Raw genomic sequence first — 25,725 nt, forward strand, 5'->3', positions numbered from 1 at the left:
CTGCCCCCAGTTTCTTGTCCCCCCATCTCTGCCCCCAGTTTCTTGTCCCCGTATCTCTGCCCCCAGTTTCTTGTCCCCCCATCTCTGCCCCCAGTTTCTTGTCCCCCCATCTCTTCCCCCAGTTTCTTGTCCCCCCATCTCTGCCCCCAGTTTCTTGTCCCCCCATCTCTGCCCCCAGTTTCTTGTCCCCGTATCTCTGCCCCCAGTTTCTTGTCCCCCCATCTCTGCCCCCAGTTTCTTGTCCCCCCATCTCTTCCCCCAGTTTCTTGTCCCCCCATCTCTGCCCCAGTTTCTTGTCTTGGCAGCCAGTGGGTTGGGTCAATGATATATGGTGGATAGATGGATGGATGGATGAACGGATAGATTAGATAGATAGATAGATAGATAGATAGATAGATAGATAGACATTTTGTACACTAAGTGGACCAACTATTACAATGCCTACACCCTGCACCTACAGACGCTTTGATGTCATCCCATTCTAAATCCATAGCCATTAATACGGAGGCGACCTTTATGCACTACGTTACAGCACTCCGCACCCCTGCTCTGTAACGTTACTTTATGACTGAGTTCCTTCGGCTTCTACATCCAGTAATAGCCCTCACAGTTAATGGTGCAAAAATCTAAGAGAGAAGAAATTTCACAAAGTGACTTGTTGCGCCAATGACCATGCTGGGATTCAGTGAGCTCTGTCAAGCGACCGCAGGGCTAGGACTTGGATTTTATACACCTGCGACCATGAAACAGAACAAAACACCTAAATTCAATGAGCAAGAGCTCCGACCCAATACTTTTCTCCTTATAGTGTATAAGACATCTTAGGAAAAAAAAAAGTTGTTATCTGTATGTCGAATTTTGTCACACTCTGGATTTGCACTTAGCCCCTTAGGAAATATCCAAAAAGCATAGGAGAGGAAAATATAATCATTGGTAGAAAACCATGAAAAATGAATTTTCTGCTTAAAAGCCTCCAATCATTTGACTATTATGAGGCATGAGAATTATTCTCCCCAGGTCTAGACTCCTAACATCTCCAGTAAATGGCTTCCTAAACTCTGCCGTTCTACCCATTGTTTATTTTCCGCCCACCATGGCCAGAAGGATACCCATAGACAATTTCTTGGAGAGGAGACGTATTGCGGTACTTACCTCCGGTGGCCACTGTAATTTCACGTAGGAAATGGCCGTAGAATGGAAAATCGAAGGACAGGTTGACTCTCTGCAAGGAACAACGACAGGAACAAAAGTCAATTTTTTGGACGGAGGGAAATACTGGATTAAAGTTTCATACCAAAGAGTGTTTTATTCATTATACTCCATAGACTACTTCAGTTTAGCTTCTAATAACATCTACTTTCAAGGAGCTGCCATGGAAACAAAGCAGCCAATGTGATTGAAAGAGAATTTTGGTAAAAGGAAATGCTTAGCATACTAAGAACGGAATTTTTTTTTTTCCCTTTCATCAAAATAGCTTAACCTTTATGTCTGAGAATAGCAAATTTGCTCTCGTTGCACATTGTCATCTCATAAATGTTGCCTTCCGAAGCATCTTACGGATAGAAGATGAGGGGGTCGAGACAAACAAAATGTTTACTGGGAGGAGTTCTAAGACGATCGAAGATGTAGGAGGCTTACAAGGTTGGGACAAGTAGTAAGGAGGAGAGGTGGCCACTAAAAGGGATTCTACCATTCAAATCATTTTTTTTTGTCGACACATATGAATAGAATTATTCTTCTCCTACCTTTAGATGTCTTCTCCGCACCGCCGTTTGGTAGAAATCCCAGTTTTCATCTGTATGCAAATGAGTTCTCTTGCAGCACTGGGGGGCGGTCATCAGCACTCAAACAGCACTAGGGGCGTCCCCAATGCTGCGAGAGAACTCTCCAGCACTGCTTCCATCTTCTTCAGGAACAGCCTCTCTGCGTGTCTTCTTCCAGAGCTGGGTTCACACTTCTAGGCCTCGGGCAGAGCAGACTGCACATGCCCGTGGACACAAGAAAAATGGCTGCTTACACAGTAGGTAAGCGGCCATTTTCTTGTGGCCTGTGGCCATGTGCAGTTGGCCTTACCCAAGGCCATAGACCTAGAAGTTTGAACCCAGCTCCAGAAGAAGATGCACAGAGAGGTCGTTGCTGAAGAAGTTACAGGTGGCGCTGCAGAGTTCTCTCGCAGCTTTAGGGACACCCCCAGTGCTGTTTGAGCATTGGGAACCATCTCCAGTGCTGCAAGAGAACTCATTTGCATACAGATGAAAACTGGGATTTCTACCGAATGGCGGTGCGGACAAGAAATCTAAAAGTAGGAGAAGAATAGGGTTTCTTAACGCTATTCCTACGTGTGATCGACAAAAAATGTGATTTTAATGATAGGATGCCTTTAAGGAAGGGGGAACATTTTTTTAAAACAAAATGTAAATATATATTTACTTAGAATTTACTTAAATATTCAATCAGTAGTTACATGAGCTGAAAGATCTACTAAACATAAAGGGGCCACACGGTGGCTCAGTGGTTATCATTGGAGCCTTGCAGCACTGTAGTCCTGGGTTTGAATCCCACCAGGAACAACATCTGCAAGGAGTTTGTATGTTCCCCCCGTGCATGGATTTCCTTCCATACTCCAAAAACATACTGATAGGAGAAAATGTACATTGTGATCCCTATATGGGGCTCACAATCTACAAAAAAAAAAAAAGAAGAAAAATCTACCAAACATAAAGCCCTGTTCACAACTGCATCAGAGGATCAGTTGCAGTTTTTGTACAGAAAATAGGGAGACCTTGGCAGAACCCAACAGATCACAGTGCTGTCAGTGGTAAGGGGCTGCTGAAAAATTAGAAATGGAAGTCACATAGCAAATGTGACTAGAGTCTAAGTAGCATAGTGTTCACTGCTCTGGGATACATAGAAGGTAATGTTGTCTACGTGAAAATGCTAAAAATTTTAAGTGGCTGCATTGAAAAATTTCTCAATACTTACAAGGAACCTGTCATCATGTCAAGTAATTTTGTATTTGGGCATCTGTAAGGTACTCTGCTAAACTGTCTCTACCCCCCTTCCCTCATAGATTGTAAGCCCTCGCGGGCAGGGCCCTCTACCCCACTGTGCCAGCCGATCACTGTTAGTATTATATCTACCTGTATATTCTGTGTATTGTATGTAATCCCCAAATGTAAAGCACCATGGAATTAATGGTGCTATATAAATAAATAATAATAATAACAACCCTGGCACTCTGTATGCACCTAGCTGCTTGGCTAACTCTGTCTTTGCTGCTGTCTCTTTTAGAATTAGTGTTCTCACCTGCAAACTTCCTCCGGCCAATCCCTATTTGTCTGTCTGTAGTTAAGTCTGCTCCCTTAGGAATGTGGTGTGTTCAGTTCCTGACATTGCTCTGTTTGCTTTCATGCTTCTGTTTTGCTGTTTATTCTGGAGCCTGTCTGTCATGTCTGTTTTAAGTCCTAGTCCCTGTTACCTGTGGCCTTGGGCTTCTGTCTCTGATACTTGTAGCTTCTGAGATTTCTGCAATACCTCTGATATCTCTGTCCTGCCCTGAATCCCTCTATTAGATCCCGCTTCAGTTACCTGTGCATTTTTTTATGTGTCCTGTATCTCTGTCTATTTTCAACCTGTATTCATATTCTGTCCTGATTTTAGCTCTGTTCACATTATGCAGTCTCTGTACCAGAATTTTGGTCAGCTTGTATAAAACTGGAACCACCTTGGGAGGTAGCAGCCTGGTGAATTTATTGCTGCAAAAATAGAACCCTGTACAAGGCGTAAAGGGGATCTATCAGCAAAATTATGCTGTATGAGCCCCATGTATGCGTGAATAGCCTTTAAAAAGGCTATCTGTTCTTCCGGTGGGTTGTGTTCAAATCCCATGCGTGCGCAGTAGCGTGCGCAGTAGCGTTCCCTCCGGAACTACAACTTCAAATAATATCCTGGAGATATTTAATAAATGGAACAAAGAAGATCAACGAATCCTCATCTACTCCTATAATATAACCATTCATGTATGGTCAGGATCATATCTCCAGATTCTGTCAAAAGTGGCAGATATAATGAAACACTATGGGGAAACCTGACAGATCACAATAGGCCATAGCGCCCATCTGCCAGTGTTCATGCCTGTCATATCATGAGTCTGGTTCTTCTGTTATTTTCATTTTTCTGTTCCTAAAATGGGAACTGGAAATACCATTGAGATGTAAACCCAATGCTACGAAAAACACGGACTACTGTACTTTTGTTTGCTGTCATATAAATGATACAACTTCAGCTATTAGCATGTTAAAGAGCACGTTATTATGATAACCATCCTATATTTGTTAGGTATGGAATTTTTGTAGATTTGGAGAAACCCAAAAATCGTTGGTGCACTGGGGGTGGGGCCTTCAGTCCTAGGAGCACTGCACTTGCTTCTCAAGTAGGAAGGATAATGTCATGACTGTGGGAGGTTCAACTATCACTGCATGGGGTGGCGGAGGCAGAGGATTGTAGGGGTCTGAGTGACAAAACCAGGGCTCCAAGGGATGTAGGCCCACCCCCAGTGCACCAACTGTCTCCTGTGCATAAGACTTTAAGGCTAAGGCCCCACATAGGAAACCTCAGAAGACTTTCTGTGAAAAGCTCTGCGGGAAAACCAGCAGCAGCAATGGATACAGAAATTCTGATGGTTTCTCTGTAGGTGTAACTGAAGCAGTAAGTCCACAGTTTTTGATTTTATCATCTCACCGAGACCGAATCCCTTATGCACGAAAAAGAACAATGTGAATATTGCTGAAAAACCTTAGAGTGCTTTGTTATGTACAGAACTGTGCAAAAAATCTAGGCATGCATGGATGGGATGACATGAAGAGACAGACGGATTGGAGCGAGCCTACATCCACAGAAGATCTGTGCTTAGTTCTCCAAGATGGCGGTGGGAACAACCTCCCTGCCGAAAACTGTCTGCAAGTACCGAGAAGAACTGATGGAAGGCAAAGGGCAAAGGTCACACCGAATATTGATGGGATTTACATTTCTCTTTTCATTGACTTCATTTGATAATTGACAAAAATAAAGTATTAACCCTTCAATTTCTGAAAGAATCTTACTAAGCTGCCTGAAACCCATACACGGTACTGTGTATGGGTTTGAAATAATAAATTAACCAATAGTCACCCATTCAGGCTTCCGCATTGATTGGGTACAAGGGTCTCATGGTTATTCGTCACGTAAAGGGGATGTTTAACTAGACAATGCCCTTTTTTTAAAATCAATTTGTATGTCAAATATATTTTTAAATACTTTTTTGTAAGATTTTTAAAAAATTTCCATTACTATTTATATTGAAAATATATTCCTGCAAAATACTGCAATTCTGATTCTGGCTACTAAGCCAAATAATGTGCCGGTACTTCCTGTTTTCTGCAGGAAATTTCTTTGCAGCAATCACTTCACTTCCAGCACACTGATGATGACAGCTATCATTTATACGTAGATAAGATGTACAATGTATCCGTCACAATAGAGGATTCCACATCTTATCTACTCCTCTTCCTGCACAACGAGGCTCCATTCCCACGGAGTAACGCGCCGCGCATTCAGATACGTATACATGTGTCAGAGTGTGAGCGCTCAAAACAGATCCCATTCACTTCAATGTGTGTCGGCTTACGGGCGCTACACATCAAAATCAATGGGAGGCTTTTTAATCCATTGATTTCAATGTGTAGCGCGCGTTTTGGGCATTTGCAGGAAAAAATGCAATGCGTTTCGGCACATTTTTCCCCGCAGTGTTTTTTTCACTGTGGCCCGTTACGTGGGGCCTAGCGCTTCATAACTTTGGGCAACATCCATGAATTGCAATAAAATTGCAACACTTTTGCAACTTTTGTTGCAATCACCATATTTTCATTGAAGAACAAAAACATTCCATTTAGATGCACTTTTTGCCATATTCGGTTGGCAACTTTTTCTACGATAAAAACCTTAAAAGTTCAGTGTGACTTAGGGCAACCGCACCATTTTATTGCAAGTTGCAACTCTTAGGTGATACTGATCTCATTAATATGCATGTCTGAAACGGTAGATCACACCGGCATGGCAAGATAAATAAAAAAATGCGCAGTTTTCTATTAGAGAGAGGCAGATCATGTGACGCTCCAGCTGTTCACCGCGTTCATTTACAAAGTTATAACCGAACAGATGTTACACCTCCTATTCCAGGAGACGTATAAATCATACAGGGCTGCACTCCTGACAGCAAATAACAACATTCATTTTATGGCAGACGGGAAAAAATGTTCAAAATAATAACCTGCGCTGATAAATCCGGAAATTTAACGTTACGTTACATAGTTAACCATGTGGGTGCTGGAGCAGCGTCAATAATTCCATACTTCTTATCTACATCAACTGAACAAAAATGATAAAATATAATATCATCCTATTATAACCAATAACCGTAAATTTCCTGAAAGTAGACACCAGGCGCGTTACGAATAGTGATGGGGGAACGTCACAATATTCATCCTGGGAAAATTCATGAGGTTCAGTTCAGTCCAAACTGGAGGGGTTACTATTAGAGATGAGCGAACAGTGTTCTATCGAACACATGTTCGATCGGATATCAGGGTGTTCGCCATGTTCGAATCGAATCGAACACCACGTGGTAAAGTGCGCCAAAATTCGATTCCCCTCCCACCTTCCCTGGCGCCTTTTTTGCACCAATAACAGCGCAGGGGAGGTGGGACAGGAACTACGACACTGGGGGCATTGAAAAAAATTGGAAAAAGTCATTGGCTGCCGAAATCAGGTGACCTCCATTTTAGACGAATAGTGGATTTCAAATCCGGGTCATATGAGAATGTGAACTTTGTGACTATGAGACAGGGATAGCTGTACAGGCAGGGATAGCTAGGGATAACCTTTATTTAGGGGGGAATGTTATTAAAAATAACTTTTTGGGGCTCTATCGGGTGTGTAATTGTGATTTTTGTGAGATAAACTTTTTCCCATAGGGATGCATTGGCCAGCGCTGATTGGCCGAATTCCGTACTCTGGCCAATCAGTGCTGGCCAATGCATTCTATTAGCTTGATGAAGCAGAGTGTGCACAAGGGTTCAAGCGCACCCTCGGCTCTGATGTAGCAGAGCCGAGGCTGCACAAGGGTTCAAGCGCACCCTCGGCTCTGATGTAGGAGAGCCGAGGGTGCACTTGAACCCTTGTGCACCCTCAGCTCTGCTACATCAGAGCCGAGGGTGCGCTTGAACCCTTGTGCACACTCTGCTTCATCAAGCTAATAGAATGCATTGGCCAGCGCTGATTGGCCAATGTATTCTATTAGCCTGATGAAGTAGAGCTGAATGTGTGTGCTAAGCACACACATTCAGCTCTACTTCATCGGGCTAATAGAATGCATTGGCCAGCGCTGATTGGCCAGAGTACGGAACTCGACCAATCAGCGCTGGCTCTGCTGGAGGAGGCGGAGTCTAAGATCGCTCCACACCAGTCTCCATTCAGGTCCGACCTTAGACTCCGCCTCCTCCGGCAGAGCCAGCGCTGATTGGCCGAAGGCTGGCCAATGCATTCCTATGCGAATGCAGAGACTTAGCAGTGCTGAGTCAGTTTTGCTCAACTACACATCTGATGCACACTCGGCACTGCTACATCAGATGTAGCAATCTGATGTAGCAGAGCCGAGGGTGCACTAGAACCCCTGTGCAAACTCAGTTCACGCTAATAGAATGCATTGGCCAGCGCTGATTGGCCAATGCATTCTATTAGCCCGATGAAGTAGAGCTGAATGTGTGTGCTAAGCACACACATTCAGCACTGCTTCATCAAGCCAATACAATGCATTAGCCAGTGCTGATTGGCCAGAGTACGGAATTCGGCCAATCAGCGCTGGCTCTGCTGGAGGAGGCGGAGTCTAAGGTCGCTCCACACCAGTCTCCATTCAGGTCCGACCTTAGACTCCGCCTCCTCCGGCAGAGCCAGCGCTGATTGGCCGAAGGCTGGCCAATGCATTCCTATGCGAATGCATACTTAGCAGTGCTGAGTCAGTTTTGCTCAACTACACATCTGATGCACACTCGGCACTGCTACATCAGATGTAGCAATCTGATGTAGCAGAGCCGAGGGTGCACTAGAACCCCTGTGCAAACTCAGTTCACGCTAATAGAATGCATTGGCCAGCGCTGATTGGCCAATGCATTCTATTAGCCCGATGAAGTAGAGCTGAATGTGTGTGCTAAGCACACACATTCAGCACTGCTTCATCAAGCCAATACAATGCATTAGCCAGTGCTGATTGGCCAGAGTACGGAATTCGGCCAATCAGCGCTGGCTCTGCTGGAGGAGGCGGAGTCTAAGGTCGGACCTGAATGGAGACTGGTGTGGAGCGATCTTAGACTCCGCCTCCTCCAGCAGAGCCAGCGCTGATTGGTCGAGTTCCGTACTCTGGCCAATCAGCGCTGGCCAATGCATTCTATTAGCCCGATGAAGTAGAGCTGAATGTGTGTGCTTAGCACACACATTCAGCTCTACTTCATCAGGCTAATAGAATACATTGGCCAATCAGCGCTGGCCAATGCATTCTATTAGCTTGATGAAGCAGAGTGTGCACAAGGGTTCAAGCGCACCCTCGGCTCTGATGTAGCAGAGCTGAGGGTGCACAAGGGTTCAAGTGCACCCTCGGCTCTCCTACATCAGAGCCGAGGGTGCGCTTGAACCCTTGTGCACACTCTGCTTCATCAAGCTAATAGAATGCATTGGCCAGCACTGATTGGCCAGAGTACGGAATTCGGCCAATCAGCGCTGGCCAATGCATTCTATTAGCCCGATGAAGTAGAGCTGAATGTGTGTGCTAAGCACACACATTCAGCACTGCTTCATCACGCCAATACAATGCATTAGCCAGTGCTGATTGGCCAGAGTACGGAATTCGGCCAATCAGCGCTGGCTCTGCTGGAGGAGGCGGAGTCTAAGATCGCTCCACACCAGTCTCCATTCAGGTCCGACCTTAGACTCCGCCTCCTCCAGCAGAGCCAGCGCTGATTGGTCGAGTTCCGTACTCTGGCCAATCAGCGCTGGCCAATGCATTCTATTAGCCCGATGAAGTAGAGCTGAATGTGTGTGCTAAGCACACACATTCAGCACTGCTTCATCACGCCAATACAATGCATTAGCCAGTGCTGATTGGCCAGAGTACGGAATTCGGCCAATCAGCGCTGGCTCTGCTGGAGGAGGCGGAGTCTAAGATCGCTCCACACCAGTCTCCATTCAGGTCCGACCTTAGACTCCGCCTCCTCCAGCAGAGCCAGCGCTGATTGGCCGAATTCCGTACTCTGGCCAATCAGCACTGGCTAATGCATTGTATTGGCTTGATGAAGCAGTGCTGAATGTGTGTGCTTAGCACACACATTCAGCTCTACTTCATCGGGCTAATAGAATGCATTGGCCAATCAGCGCTGGCCAATGCATTCTATTAGCGTGAACTGAGTTTGCACAGGGGTTCTAGTGCACCCTCGGCTCTGCTACATCAGATTGCTACATCTGATGTAGCAGTGCCGAGTGTGCATCAGATGTGTAGTTGAGCAAAACTGACTCAGCACTGCTAAGTCTGCATTCGCATAGGAATGCATTGGCCAGCCTTCGGCCAATCAGCGCTGGCTCTGCCGGAGGAGGCGGAGTCTAAGGTCGGACCTGAATGGAGACTGGTGTGGAGCGACCTTAGACTCCGCCTCCTCCAGCAGAGCCAGCGCTGATTGGCCGAATTCCGTACTCTGGCCAATCAGCACTGGCTAATGCATTGTATTGGCTTGATGAAGCAGTGCTGAATGTGTGTGCTTAGCACACACATTCAGCTCTACTTCATCGGGCTAATAGAATGCATTGGCCAGCGCTGATTGGCCGAATTCCGTACTCTGGCCAATCAGCACTGGCTAATGCATTGTATTGGCTTGATGAAGCAGTGCTGAATGTGTGTGCTTAGCACACACATTCAGCTCTACTTCATCGGGCTAATAGAATGCATTGGCCAATCAGCGCTGGCCAATGCATTCTATTAGCGTGAACTGAGTTTGCACAGGGGTTCTAGTGCACCCTCGGCTCTGCTACATCAGATTGCTACATCTGATGTAGCAGTGCCGAGTGTGCATCAGATGTGTAGTTGAGCAAAACTGACTCAGCACTGCTAAGTCTGCATTCGCATAGGAATGCATTGGCCAGCCTTCGGCCAATCAGCGCTGGCTCTGCCGGAGGAGGCGGAGTCTAAGGTCGGACCTGAATGGAGACTGGTGTGGAGCGACCTTAGACTCCGCCTCCTCCAGCAGAGCCAGCGCTGATTGGCCGAATTCCGTACTCTGGCCAATCAGCACTGGCTAATGCATTGTATTGGCTTGATGAAGCAGTGCTGAATGTGTGTGCTTAGCACACACATTCAGCTCTACTTCATCGGGCTAATAGAATGCATTGGCCAGCGCTGATTGGCCGAATTCCGTACTCTGGCCAATCAGCACTGGCTAATGCATTGTATTGGCTTGATGAAGCAGTGCTGAATGTGTGTGCTTAGCACACACATTCAGCTCTACTTCATCGGGCTAATAGAATGCATTGGCCAATCAGCGCTGGCCAATGCATTCTATTAGCGTGAACTGAGTTTGCACAGGGGTTCTAGTGCACCCTCGGCTCTGCTACATCAGATTGCTACATCTGATGTAGCAGTGCCGAGTGTGCATCAGATGTGTAGTTGAGCAAAACTGACTCAGCACTGCTAAGTCTGCATTCGCATAGGAATGCATTGGCCAGCCTTCGGCCAATCAGCGCTGGCTCTGCCGGAGGAGGCGGAGTCTAAGGTCGGACCTGAATGGAGACTGGTGTGGAGCGACCTTAGACTCCGCCTCCTCCAGCAGAGCCAGCGCTGATTGGCCGAATTCCGTACTCTGGCCAATCAGCACTGGCTAATGCATTGTATTGGCTTGATGAAGCAGTGCTGAATGTGTGTGCTTAGCACACACATTCAGCTCTACTTCATCGGGCTAATAGAATGCATTGGCCAGCGCTGATTGGCCGAATTCCGTACTCTGGCCAATCAGCACTGGCTAATGCATTGTATTGGCTTGATGAAGCAGTGCTGAATGTGTGTGCTTAGCACACACATTCAGCTCTACTTCATCGGGCTAATAGAATGCATTGGCCAATCAGCGCTGGCCAATGCATTCTATTAGCGTGAACTGAGTTTGCACAGGGGTTCTAGTGCACCCTCGGCTCTGCTACATCAGATTGCTACATCTGATGTAGCAGTGCCGAGTGTGCATCAGATGTGTAGTTGAGCAAAACTGACTCAGCACTGCTAAGTCTGCATTCGCATAGGAATGCATTGGCCAGCCTTCGGCCAATCAGCGCTGGCTCTGCCGGAGGAGGCGGAGTCTAAGGTCGGACCTGAATGGAGACTGGTGTGGAGCGACCTTAGACTCCGCCTCCTCCAGCAGAGCCAGCGCTGATTGGCCGAATTCCGTACTCTGGCCAATCAGCACTGGCTAATGCATTGTATTGGCTTGATGAAGCAGTGCTGAATGTGTGTGCTTAGCACACACATTCAGCTCTACTTCATCGGGCTAATAGAATGCATTGGCCAGCGCTGATTGGCCGAATTCCGTACTCTGGCCAATCAGCACTGGCTAATGCATTGTATTGGCTTGATGAAGCAGTGCTGAATGTGTGTGCTTAGCACACACATTCAGCTCTACTTCATCGGGCTAATAGAATGCATTGGCCAATCAGCGCTGGCCAATGCATTCTATTAGCGTGAACTGAGTTTGCACAGGGGTTCTAGTGCACCCTCGGCTCTGCTACATCAGATTGCTACATCTGATGTAGCAGTGCCGAGTGTGCATCAGATGTGTAGTTGAGCAAAACTGACTCAGCACTGCTAAGTCTGCATTCGCATAGGAATGCATTGGCCAGCCTTCGGCCAATCAGCGCTGGCTCTGCCGGAGGAGGCGGAGTCTAAGGTCGGACCTGAATGGAGACTGGTGTGGAGCTATCTTAGACTCCGCCTCCTCCAGCAGAGCCAGCGCTGATTGGTCGAGTTCCGTACTCTGGCCAATCAGCACTGGCCAATGCATTTCTATGGGGAAAAGTTAGCTTGCGAAAATCGCAAACTGACAGGGATTTCCATGAAATAAAGTGACTTTTATGCCCCCAGACATGCTTCCCCTGCTGTCCCAGTGTCATTCCAGGGTGTTGGTATCATTTCCTGGGGTGTCATAGTGGACTTGGTGACCCTCCAGACACGAATTTGGGTTTCCCCCTTAACGAGTTTATGTTCCCCATAGACTATAATGGGGTTCGAAACCCATTCGAACACTCGAACAGTGAGCGGCTGTTCGAATCGAATTTCGAACCTCGAACATTTTAGTGTTCGCTCATCTCTAGTTACTATTATACCCTACACAATCATCAGGGGCCCCCGGGAGTTATGGAAAAATACTAAACAGCTTAGGGCGGGTTCACATCTGCGCCTGGTCTCCGCTTTCCGGTTTCCGTCTTCTATACTGGACAGGAGACAGAAACCCCAGTGGTCAGTTTGCAAACCCATTCCCTGAGGTGGAATCAGTGAAAAACTGCATTTGTTCGACTTTATTACAGGCTTTGTTTTACAGAACTCACCGTGCAGCCAAAGTGACAGTCACCTGTATCCTATGGATCAGTACGAGTCAAATCTATGTAATTTTTTTTACCCATGAAAAGAAATCCAAAACTTTGCAAAAGAAAAAAAAAAAGTTGCCATATTCCGACACCTGTAACATTTTTATATTTTTATGTCTTTTTTTTTTTGCGGGGTCGGATTTACTTTTCAGTTTTACCATATTGGGATTTGTCTGTCATATTAATTGCTTTTTGTTTAATTTTTTTATGGGGAAAAAAATGGCAATTTGGACTTTTTTTTTCCAGATAAAAGGTTCGTGTTGGGAATAAAATAATTTTTATATGTTTGTAGACTGGGCATTTTTGGATGGGGACATACGATATTTCTTTTTTTTTTTTTAATTTATCCTTATTTTAGATTTAGACAAAGGGGATGATTTGAATATTTATATTTTTTAAAAAAATTTTTTTAAAATGTTTTAATAATAAAAAAAAAAATTCAATTAAAAAAAACAAAACACATTACATACATTTTTAAAAAAACTTTTTTTTACGACCACCTAGGGGGGGCTTGAACTTGAGATCACTTATCCCATAGATTGTAATTCTACTGTATTGCAGTCTATGAGTAAATTGCTGTATGCATATGGAGGAAACTCGGGAAAATTCCGGATGGTTCTTGCAATCCCTTTCAATTTTAAATATTGTCTGATATAGTTTGTGATTTCCTGTGTCCTGGTGATGCTCCATGAGCCACAGACACAAAGGTCTTGAGTGGACCCTATACTATGCAGAGGTAAGGCTCCGCTCCCACGGAGTAACGCGCTGCACATTCAGACACATATACACGTGTCAGAGTGTGAACGCCCAATTTAATGGATTTTTGATTTCAATGTGTAGCGCCCGTAAGCCGGCACCCATTGAAGTGAATGGGATCTGTTTTGAGCACTCACACTCTGACACATGTATACATGTCTGACTGCGCGGCGCGTTACTCCGTGGGAATGGAGCCTCCTTGTGCAGGAAGAGGAGTAGATAAGATGTGGAATCCTCTATTGTGACGGATACATTGTACATCTTATCTACATATAAATGATAGCTGTCATCATGAGTGTGCTGTAAGTGAAGTGATTGCTGCAAGGAAATTTCCTGCAGAAAAACAGGAAGTACCGACACATTATTTGGCTTAGTAGCCAGAATCAGAATTGCAGGATTTTGCAGGAATATATTTTCAATATAAATAGTAATGGAAATTTTTAAAAAATCTTACAAAAAATTATTTAAAATTGATTTAAAAAAAGGTCATCCCCTTTACGTGACGAATAACCATGAGACCCTTGTACCCAATCAATGCGGAAGCCTGAATGGCTGAATATTGGTTAATTTATTATTTCAAACCCATACACAGTACCATGTATGGTTTTCAGGCAGCTTAGTAATATTCTTTCAGAAATAGAAGGGTTAATACTTTATTTTTGTCAATTATCAAATGAAGTCAATGAAAAGAGAAATGTAAATATCATCAATATTCGGTGTGACCTTTGCCCTTCGCCTTCCATTAGTTCTTCTCGGTACTTGCAGACAGTTTTCGGCAGGGAAGTTGTTCCCGCCGCCATCTTGGAGAACTAAGCACAGATCTTGTGTGGATATAGGCTCGCTCCAATCCGTCTGTCTCTTCATGTCATCCCATCCATGTATGCCTAAATTTTTTGCACAGTTCTGTACATAAAAATGCACTGTAAGGTTTTTCAGCAATATTCACATTGTTCTTTTTCGTGCTTAAGGGATTCGGTCTTGGTGAGATGGTAAAATCAAAAACTGTCAGACTGAATATCCACAAAGCCCCTATAATGGCGGCCTGGGCTGTGTATAAAGGGGCACTCTAGTGAGTAGGGACAGACATTGTGCTGCTCCACATCCCGGCTGCTCTCAGTGTAATGTATCAGGTAGTCAGCTCTGACCTGCGGCCTCCTAGCCTTCCATTATCCGCTCTCTCTGCACCAGACTATTGCACACAGCTTGCCTTTCAGAAACTGTTACTATTCTCAGTCCCATTAAGTTTGTTTTTGTGCATTAAGTCTGCACTTTGGGCTGCGATTTCATTTTCGGGGAAGGAAACAGCATTTTATATAGAAAACAAAGGTAAAAAAAAATCCTCCTCCTGATTCATAGACCCTCCATCCCTCATACTGTAAGATGTATTATCTAGTCTGTATAATATACCGTACACTTACTGTAAGACTGATCTACTCTATCTATCTATCTATCTCATATCTATCTATCTATCTATCTATCTATCTATCTATCTATCTATCTATCTATCTATCTATCTATCTCCTATTTATCTATCTATCTATCTATCTATCTATCTAATATCTATCTATCTCATATCTATCTATCTATCTATCTATCTATCTATCTCCTATTTATCTATCTATCTATCTATCTATCTATCTATCTAATATCTATCTATCTCATATCTATCTATCTATCTATCGATCTCCTATTTATCTATCTATCTATCTATCTATCTCATATCTATCTATCTATCTATCTATCTATCTATCTATCTATCTATCTCCTATCTATCTATCTATCTATCTAATATCTATCTATCTCCTATCTATCTATCTCCTATCTATCTATCTATCTATCTATCTATCTATCTATCTATCTATCTATCTATCTATCTATCTAATATCTATCTATCTCATATCTATCTATCTATCTATCTATCTATCTATCTATCTATCTATCTCCTATCTATCTATCTATCTATCTCATATCTATCTATCTATCTATCTATCTATCTATCTATCTATCTATCTACCTATCTATCTATCCTATATGAAGCATGTATTCTATCTATCTATCTATCTATCTATCTATCTATCTATCTATCTATCTAATATCTATCTATCTATCTATCTATCTATCTATCTATCTATCTATCTATCTATCTGATAGATCTGACTTTACCATTTTTACTTCTAACATTGTCAGTGAATCACTGTATAATAGTTACACATTGGACATCATTGTCTAATACCTGGTGGAAAAAACTGCCAAAAAAGGTTTTTGCTGTTTTGCCTCCCATAAAAATTTGTGAATAAAAAGAGATCAGCAACCTCAGACATTCCGCAAAATGCTATAAATATAAAAAGTATACTGGTCCCACAAAAACATAAATGCCTTATGTCACTCATTATATGGAAATAGTTTTTGTTGATTTTTAAGTTTTGGATATTTTAAAAATATTTCAAAAAAGTAAATAAATTTGGTACCACCATAATCGTAACAACCTGCGCAATACAGGGAAGATGGAATTATGGCTGCGCAGTGAACAACGTAAAAATGAACGTAAGATATGTAGTGTTGTAGATGTATTTGCGAATGTAGCTTTTCTCTATTTCCACCCCATTCAGAATTTTTGTTTCCAAATTCCCTGTGCATCATATGGGATATTAAATGGTGCCATTATGAAGTAGTAGTACAAATATACCTTTGTGGCTGAAAACTGATAAAGCAATACATAGATAATAAGTATTTTAGGAATATGCAAATCAACTTGCAAGTGCATCAGGGGCGGGGCCGACTGGACATCACAAATATGATCTAATTCCAATTATCTTTGGTGTATCAAAAGATAATTCTGAGTGACTTATGTCTAGGGTGCACTAGACAACCCGTAGCCATACAAGAGCTATCTAACAATACATTCTACTTACAGCTGCTTGTCGATGTGTATTTGATAGAATTCCATGAATCTTGACTTTTTCTTTTTCCATCTGATCGATGTTGACCCATAAATCCCGACTGGCAGAATCCAATGGTCCAAAAATTCTAGATGTATAATACTTGTGATCCATATCTTCCTGTAACACAGAAACAATTTATTATATAAAAGTGTTTTCCACTAAAATCAATAATTCTTTATAAACTGTGAAAAAACTTTCTCTATTGTTGTTGAAGTGACCCTGTCAGGCTCATTATCGGAGGGCAGCATAAAATATAGGGAGAGAAACTGAGCTCAGTGATACATATCATTACATGATATAGGAGAGAGGCTGAGCTCAGTGATATATAGGGTTCTCTCCTCGATCATATAACCCTATATATCACAGAGCTCAGCTTCTCTCCTCGATCATATAACCCTATATATCACAGAGCTCAGCTTCTCTCCTCTATCATATAACCCTATATATCACGGAGCTCAGCTTCTCTCCTCGATCATATAACCCTATATATCACCGAGCTCAGCTTCTCTCCTCTATCATATAACCCTATATATCACAGAGCTCAGCTTCTCTCCTTGATCATATAACCCTATATATCACAGAGCTCAGCTTCTCTCCTCTATTATATAACCTATATATCACAGAGCTCAGCTTCTTCTCCTCTATCATATAACCTATATATCACAGAGCTCAGATTATCTCCTCTATCATATAACCCTATATATCACAGGGCTCAGCTTCTCTCCTCTATCATACAGTCCTATGAAAAAGTTTGGGCACCCCTATTAATCTTAATCATTTTTAGTTCTAAAAATGTTGGTGTTTGCAACAGCCATTTCAGTTTGATATATCTAATAACTGATGGACACAGTAATATTTCAGGATTGAAATGAGGTTTATTGTACTAACAGAAAATGTGCAATATGCATTAAACCAAAATTTGACTAGTGCAAAAGTATGGGCACCCTTATCATTTTATTGATTTGAATACTCCTAACTACTTTTTACTGACTTACTGAAGCACAAAATTGGTTTTGTAACCTCAGTGAGCTTTGAACTTCATAGCCAGATGTATCCAATCATGAGAAAAGATATTTAAGGTGGCCAATTGCAAGTTGATCTCCTATTTGAATCTCCTCTGACGAGTGGCATCATGGGCTACTCAAAACAACTCTCAAATGATCTGAAAACAAAGATTGTTCAACATAGTTATTCAGGGGAAGGATACAAAAAGCTGTCTCAGAGATTTAATCTGTCAGTTTCCACTGTGAGGAACATAGTAAGGAAATGGAAGACCACAGGGACAGTTCTTGTTAAGCCCAGAAGTGGCAGGCCAAGAAAGATCAGAAAGGCAGAGAAGAAGAATGGAGAGAACAGTCAAGGACAATCCACAGACCACCTCCAAAGAGCTGCAGCATCATCTTGCTGCAGATGGTGTCACTGTGCATCGGTCAACTATAGAGTGCACTTTGCACAATCAGAAGCTGTATTAGAGAGTGATGAGAAAGAAGCTGTTTCTGCAAGCACGCCACAAATAGAGTCACCTGAGGTATGAAAAAGCACATTTGGACAAGCCAGCTTCATTTTGGAAGAAGGTCCTGTGGACTGATGAAACAAAGATTGAGTTGTTTGGTCATACAAAAAGGCGTTATGCATGGCGTCCAAAAAAAACAGCATTACACGAAAAACACTTGCCACCCACTGTAAAATTTGGTGGAGGTTCCATCATGCTTTGGGGCTGTGTGGCCAATGCTGGCGCCAGGAATCTTGTTAAAGTTGAGGGTCGCATGGATTCCACTCAGTATCAGCAGATTCTTGAGAATAATGTTCAAGAATCAGTGAAGAAGTTGAAGTTACGCCGGGGATGGATATTTCAGCAAGACAATGATCCAAAACACAGCTCCAAATCCTCAGGCATTCATGCAGAGGAACAATTACAATGTTCTGGAATGGCCATCCCAGTCCCCAGACCTGAATATCATTGAACATCTGTGGGATGATTTGAAGTGGGCTGTCCATGCTCGGCGACCATCTAACTTAACTGAACTTGAATTGTTTTATAAAGAGGAATGGTCCAAAATCCCTTCATCCAGGATCCAGGAACTGATTAAAAGCTACAGGAAGCGACTAGAGGCTGTTATCTTTGCAAAAGGAGGATCTACTAAATATTAATGTCACGTTTCTGTTGAGGTGCCCATACTTTTGCACCGGTCAAATTTTGGTTTGATGCATATTGCACATTTTCTGTTAGTACAATAAACCTCATTTCAATCCTGAAATATTACTGTGTCCATCAGTTATTAGATATATCAAACTGAAATGGCTGTTATAAACACCAAAATATTTAGAACTAAAAATGATTAAGATTAATAGGGGTGCCCAAACTTTTTCATAGGACTGTATAACCCTATATATCACAGAGCTCAGCTTCTCTCCTCTATTATATAACCTATATATCACAGAGCTCAGATTCTCTCCTCTATCATATAACCCTATATATCACAGAGCTCAGCTTCTCTCCTCTATCATATAACCCTATATATCACAGAGCTCAGCTGCTCTCCTCTATTATATAACCCTATATATCACAGAGCTCAGCTTCTCTCCTCCATCATATAACCCTATATATCACAGAGCTCAGCTTCTCTCCTCTATTATATAACCCTATATATCACAGAGCTCAGCTTCTCTCCTCTATTATATAACCCTATATATCACAGAGCTCAGCTTCTCTCCTCTATCATATAACCCTATATATCACAGAGCTCAGATTCTCTCCTCCATCATATAACCCTATATATCACAGAGCTCAGCTTCTCTCCTCTATTATATAACCCTATATATCACAGAGCTCAGCTTCTCTCCTCTATTATATAACCCTATATATCACAGAGCTCAGCTTCTCTCCTCTATTATATAACCCTATATATCACAGAGTTCAGCTTCTCTCCTCTATCATATAACCCTATATATCACACAGCTCAGCTTTTCTCCTCTATTATATAACCTATATATCACAGAGCTCAGCTTCTCTCCTCTATCATATGACCCTACATATATCACAGAGCTCAGCTTCTCTCCTCTATCATATAACCCTATATATCACACAGCTCAGCTTCTCTCCTCTATTATATAACCCATATATCACAGAGCTCAGCTTCTCTCCTCTATCATATAACCCTATATATCACACAGCTCAGCTTCTCTCCTCTATTATATAACCTATATATCACAGAGCTCAGCTTCTCTCCTCTATCATATATCCCTATATATCACAGAGCTCAGCTTCTCTCCTCTATCATATAACCCTATATATCACAGAGCTCAGCTTCTCTCCTCTATCATATGACCCTACATATATCACAGAGCTCAGCTTCTCTCCTCTATCATATAACCCTATATATCACACAGCTCAGCTTCTCTCCTCTATTATATAACCTATATATCACAGAGCTCAGCTTCTCTCCTCTATCATATGACCCTATATATATCACAGAGCTCAGCTTCTCTCCTCTATCATATAACCCTATATACCTGTATATCACAGAGCTCAGCTTCTCTCCTCTATCATATAACCCTATATATTCTCTTCCTCTATCATATAACCCTATATATCACAGAGCTCAGCTTCTCTCCTCTATCATATAACTAGAGATGAGCGAACAGTGTTCTATCGAACACATGTTCGATCGGATATCAGGGTGTTCGCCATGTTCGAATCGAATCGAACACCACGTGGTAAAGTGCGCCAAAATTCGATTCCCCTCCCACCTTCCCTGGCGCCTTTTTTGCACCAATAACAGCGCAGGGGAGGTGGGACAGGAACTACGACACTGGGGGCATTGAAAAAAATTGGAAAAAGTCATTGGCTGCCGAAATCAGGTGACCTCCATTTTAGACGAATAGTGGATTTCAAATCCGGGTCATATGAGAATGTGAACTTTGTGACTATGAGACAGGGATAGCTGTACAGGCAGGGATAGCTAGGGATAACCTTTATTTAGGGGGGAATGTTATTAAAAATAACTTTTTGGGGCTCTATCGGGTGTGTAATTGTGATTTTTGTGAGATAAACTTTTTCCCATAGGGATGCATTGGCCAGCGCTGATTGGCCGAATTCCGTACTCTGGCCAATCAGTGCTGGCCAATGCATTCTATTAGCTTGATGAAGCAGAGTGTGCACAAGGGTTCAAGCGCACCCTCGGCTCTGATGTAGCAGAGCCGAGGCTGCACAAGGGTTCAAGCGCACCCTCGGCTCTGATGTAGGAGAGCCGAGGGTGCACTTGAACCCTTGTGCACCCTCAGCTCTGCTACATCAGAGCCAAGGGTGCGCTTGAACCCTTGTGCACACTCTGCTTCATCAAGCTAATAGAATGCATTGGCCAGCGCTGATTGGCCAATGTATTCTATTAGCCTGATGAAGTAGAGCTGAATGTGTGTGCTAAGCACACACATTCAGCTCTACTTCATCGGGCTAATAGAATGCATTGGCCAGCGCTGATTGGCCAGAGTACGGAACTCGACCAATCAGCGCTGGCTCTGCTGGAGGAGGCGGAGTCTAAGATCGCTCCACACCAGTCTCCATTCAGGTCCGACCTTAGACTCCGCCTCCTCCGGCAGAGCCAGCGCTGATTGGCCGAATTCCGTACTCTGGCCAATCAGCACTGGCTAATGCATTGTATTGGCTTGATGAAGCAGTGCTGAATGTGTGTGCTTAGCACACACATTCAGCTCTACTTCATCGGGCTAATAGAATGCATTGGCCAGCGCTGATTGGCCGAATTCCGTACTCTGGCCAATCAGCACTGGCTAATGCATTGTATTGGCTTGATGAAGCAGTGCTGAATGTGTGTGCTTAGCACACACATTCAGCTCTACTTCATCGGGCTAATAGAATGCATTGGCCAATCAGCGCTGGCCAATGCATTCTATTAGCGTGAACTGAGTTTGCACAGGGGTTCTAGTGCACCCTCGGCTCTGCTACATCAGATTGCTACATCTGATGTAGCAGTGCCGAGTGTGCATCAGATGTGTAGTTGAGCAAAACTGACTCAGCACTGCTAAGTCTGCATTCGCATAGGAATGCATTGGCCAGCCTTCGGCCAATCAGCGCTGGCTCTGCCGGAGGAGGCGGAGTCTAAGGTCGGACCTGAATGGAGACTGGTGTGGAGCGATCTTAGACTCCGCCTCCTCCAGCAGAGCCAGCGCTGATTGGCCGAATTCCGTACTCTGGCCAATCAGCACTGGCTAATGCATTGTATTGGCTTGATGAAGCAGTGCTGAATGTGTGTGCTTAGCACACACATTCAGCTCTACTTCATCGGGCTAATAGAATGCATTGGCCAATCAGCGCTGGCCAATGCATTCTATTAGCGTGAACTGAGTTTGCACAGGGGTTCTAGTGCACCCTCGGCTCTGCTACATCAGATTGCTACATCTGATGTAGCAGTGCCGAGTGTGCATCAGATGTGTAGTTGAGCAAAACTGACTCATCACTGCTAAGTCTGCATTCGCATAGGAATGCATTGGCCAGCCTTCGGCCAATCAGCGCTGGCTCTGCCGGAGGAGGCGGAGTCTAAGGTCGGACCTGAATGGAGACTGGTGTGGAGCTATCTTAGACTCCGCCTCCTCCAGCAGAGCCAGCGCTGATTGGTCGAGTTCCGTACTCTGGCCAATCAGCACTGGCCAATGCATTTCTATGGGGAAAAGTTAGCTTGCGAAAATCGCAAACTGACAGGGATTTCCATGAAATAAAGTGACTTTTATGCCCCCAGACATGCTTCCGCTGCTGTCCCAGTGTCATTCCAGGGTGTTGGTATCATTTCCTGGGGTGTCATAGTGGACTTGGTGACCCTCCAGACACGAATTTGGGTTTCCCCCTTAACGAGTTTATGTTCCCCATAGACTATAATGGGGTTCGAAACCCATTCGAACACTCGAACAGTGAGCGGCTGTTCGAATCGAATTTCGAACCTCGAACATTTTAGTGTTCGCTCATCTCTACATATAACCCTATATATCACAGAGCTCAGCTTCTCTCCTCTATCATATATCCTATATAGCACAGAGCTCAGCTTCTCTCCTGTATCATATAACCCTATATATCACAGTGCTCAGCTTCTCTCCTCTATCATATAACCCTATATATCACAGAGCTCAGCTTCTCTCCTCTATCATATAACCCTATATATCACAGAGCTCAGCTTCTCTCCTCTATCATATAACCCTATATATCACAGAGCTCAGCTTCTCTCCTCTATCATATATCCTATATATCACAGAGCTCAGCTTCTCTCCTCTATCATATAACCCTATATATCACAGAGCTCAGCTTCTCTCCTCTATCATATAACCCTATATATCACAGAGCTCAGCTTCTCTCCTCTATCATATTCTGCTCTTATATTGTATGTTCTCTTTAAGACATAAATAAAAACAAAAGATAATTTTGTATATTACATCGATGTTGGATGTTGACATAGAATCAGCCCTTCTTTGTCTATAAAGGGGACATTAGATATTCTGCACATTGACTCTCACTTGTATTCAAATTTGATCTCTTATCATTTAATTATTTTCTAATATTAAGATGATAACCCTGACTGATGGAATTATGCGAGGTGCCACAATGAATTCCGGTCTCCAGTTACTAAATATCCCCTTCATTCAGGTCATAGCAATTTATTTATTATTAATACTTCAGAAAAGATAGCAGGCAGAAAATGTCATTAATTGTTCTAGGGATAATCTTCTTGAGGTTAATTAGCTTATACCGATATATGAGAATAAGGATTTTGGCGCAATTAACCTATTAAATAAAACATCTGAGAGGCAGAGCAGGAGAGGCTTTTAAGGAGCAATTAAACAAGAAATTGAGCACCTTAAATTCTGGAAATATTGGAGAAAGTGGAGAAAATCCAATACATTAGAACATCAAAAATGACCCACATTGTTATTGAATTATTGCTTTCTACTACAAAGGAGATCTAATTAATCTAGATTAATTTCATGGTTTAAACTTCGAAACCTGGCACTGATGTTGAGGCGGATTCTGCTCCAAAATCAATGGCGGATTCCACCCTGATTGAGATTTGCTGTTGATGAGGCTCCACTGCGGGGAGGTGGGTGGTGGAACGAGGAGGAATCTGAAGATGATGTCCACCTCAAGTTCCTCTTCAATTTCAGAAGTATAAAGGGACCTAATAGGCAAAAAGTCTAATATATTTGGAGATGACTAGAGTTGAGCGATCGTGATCGGTAAAGATCGGATCCTGATCGGCAATCGGGATCGGCTGGAAAATGATTGGAAATGGGATTTTAAAATCGATCCTGAAATCTCAAGATCGCCTCAGCCCTAGAGATGACTTTCACATCCTTCTGCTCCCATAATGCTCGGGATCAGATACCGATGGGACAAACCTGGGACAACCTCCTTGCCAGAAGCGTAACTTGAAGCTCCTGGGCCTCAGTGCACAATTTGTAATGGGGCAATTCCTGCGGATTTGGGGCCAGATTTCACCCCCGAATCCGGACCATATTCCTCCTGATTCTGCTTCCCATTGTTTCGGAAAAAAGTAGTGTCCTGCTCAATCTTGCCTCGGATTCCACCGGCGGGGTCCGCGGCTCAAGACTCCCTCCAGATTAGGTCCATTCATAAGGCTGTAATCAGGACCGGGAAGCCGCGACCAAATGCTGATACATAGCATCAACATCCCGTCATGGCTAGCCCGTGCAAAAATACCAGCGGCTGGAAATGAAGAGGAATTTCCTCTTCATTTTCTACTGTGTGAACAGACCCTAAGGGTCCATTGAAATGAATGTGAAAAAAAGCCTCCCATTGATTTCAATGGCTTCCGTGCGGAAAACTGGACCCATTGTAGTCAATGGAACCCCTTTTTTTTCAGCACTGATTCTGATGCGGATTCCACGCCAGAATCAGTGCCAAATACCTCCCTGTGAATGCACTCAAGTTATGCCCCTTCTTCTCGCGTTCCTTGGCTTCTATTATTTTTGGAATTACTTTACGTTCTTTGTATTAAAAAGGGTAAATTAACCAAAAACAACAATTATACGCTCAATTTTCCCACCCACTAAAACTTACTTCCTTGTGATCTCCTAGTTGAGATCCTTCCGACCATGATAATCTACTGGTGTTATGGTCCACCCATCCTCCCGGATATACCTCAACACCAATCCATTAGTCTACAGAAAGTTCTGTAACTCACTTAGCTGGCAAGTCCAATTAGTAATGCCCAAACCTTCTGGGATGAACTCTCACTTTATTTACAGCACTGTGTCCCTCTGAAACACAATTAAAGGACTATATCCAAGCCAAAAGGTGTTTTCACAGAAGACAAAATATATTGCAAAATCAGGGCTTTTGAGAGTTGGAATTTTGCCTGGAAACAGTTTAATATTCTCTGATGGCTCCTAACACATTTTGGTGTACATAATGCCGTGTATGCCCGGTTTACAGTGAGGTCACTTGGCAATGACAAAGAAGTAGTAAAAACAAATAAGTGCTCCCCTCGATAAGCTGATACAATGCATTCTCTGACCCATGAAAATCATAATGACATAGTAAACATAGCTATAATTATATGAGAAACGGTGAGGCTTGTACACAACAAAGCGACAATTTACACCTCTACGCTCATTTTTTAATGTTATGGTCTATTCATTTATATTCATTTATTTATATTTCGAGGCAAGGTCGAAGTAGGGAGTCAAGGTGCTCATAGAGAATTTTGCAAACAGGCAGGCCAATAGTGTGCTCTTTCATGTACTTGCAATGGCCTGGGGGGGCTACCGGTGTGGACTGGAGACCCTAGGTAGAGGATGCTAACTCCTTCTCTGGTCACTAATTCACCATAGGGATCCACCATTAGGGTTGAGCCGATCTTGAGATTTCAGGATTGTTTTTAAAATCCGATCATTTTCCATCTGAACCCGATCCCGATCCCAATTCCGATCCTAATGCAAGTCAATGGGATTTTTTAATGATCGAAAATCGGATTTTAAAAACGATCCTATTCACTACACAGCGTGAAGTCCAAAAATTGAACACTTCAATTTTTGGACTCCATGCTGTGTAGTGATTAAAAAATCCGCCGGCTACTGAGTCCCCCTTGCTGTTCACTTACCTGCACAGAACTGCTGCCGCTCCTCGTTCTTCTCGGTACTCTCCTATGTCATTCACTCGCCTGTAGAACGCTGTGCGCACCCCCCGCCTCCCTAGGTTAGTGTTACTTATGCTGGGAGTAGGTGGGGCTTGTTGTTGCTTAGGAGACTGTGTTCAGGTACAGGGCGGCGAGGCGTGAGTGGATTTACTCAATCGTCGATCGGG

The 25,725-nt window shown here is 43.4% G+C and overlaps 1 protein-coding gene across 1 annotated transcript in view; it reads right to left on the reverse strand.

Annotated features, from left to right (window-relative positions):
- The window catches only part of PLXDC2 (plexin domain containing 2), a 387,582-nt gene that overhangs the window by 170,670 nt on the left and 191,187 nt on the right, over window positions 1-25,725 (reverse strand). The window contains exons 3-4 of the mRNA XM_075271735.1: window positions 16,371-16,517; window positions 1,153-1,222 (exon numbers count right to left, since the gene is read on the reverse strand). Of these exons, the coding sequence (XP_075127836.1) occupies window positions 1,153-1,222; window positions 16,371-16,517 (217 nt within the window). The remainder of the gene's footprint in view (window positions 1-1,152; window positions 1,223-16,370; window positions 16,518-25,725) is intronic.

This window comes from Leptodactylus fuscus, chromosome 4 (assembly GCF_031893055.1).
Source record: "Leptodactylus fuscus isolate aLepFus1 chromosome 4, aLepFus1.hap2, whole genome shotgun sequence".
In the NCBI taxonomy this organism is placed as follows: Eukaryota; Metazoa; Chordata; class Amphibia; order Anura; family Leptodactylidae; genus Leptodactylus; species Leptodactylus fuscus.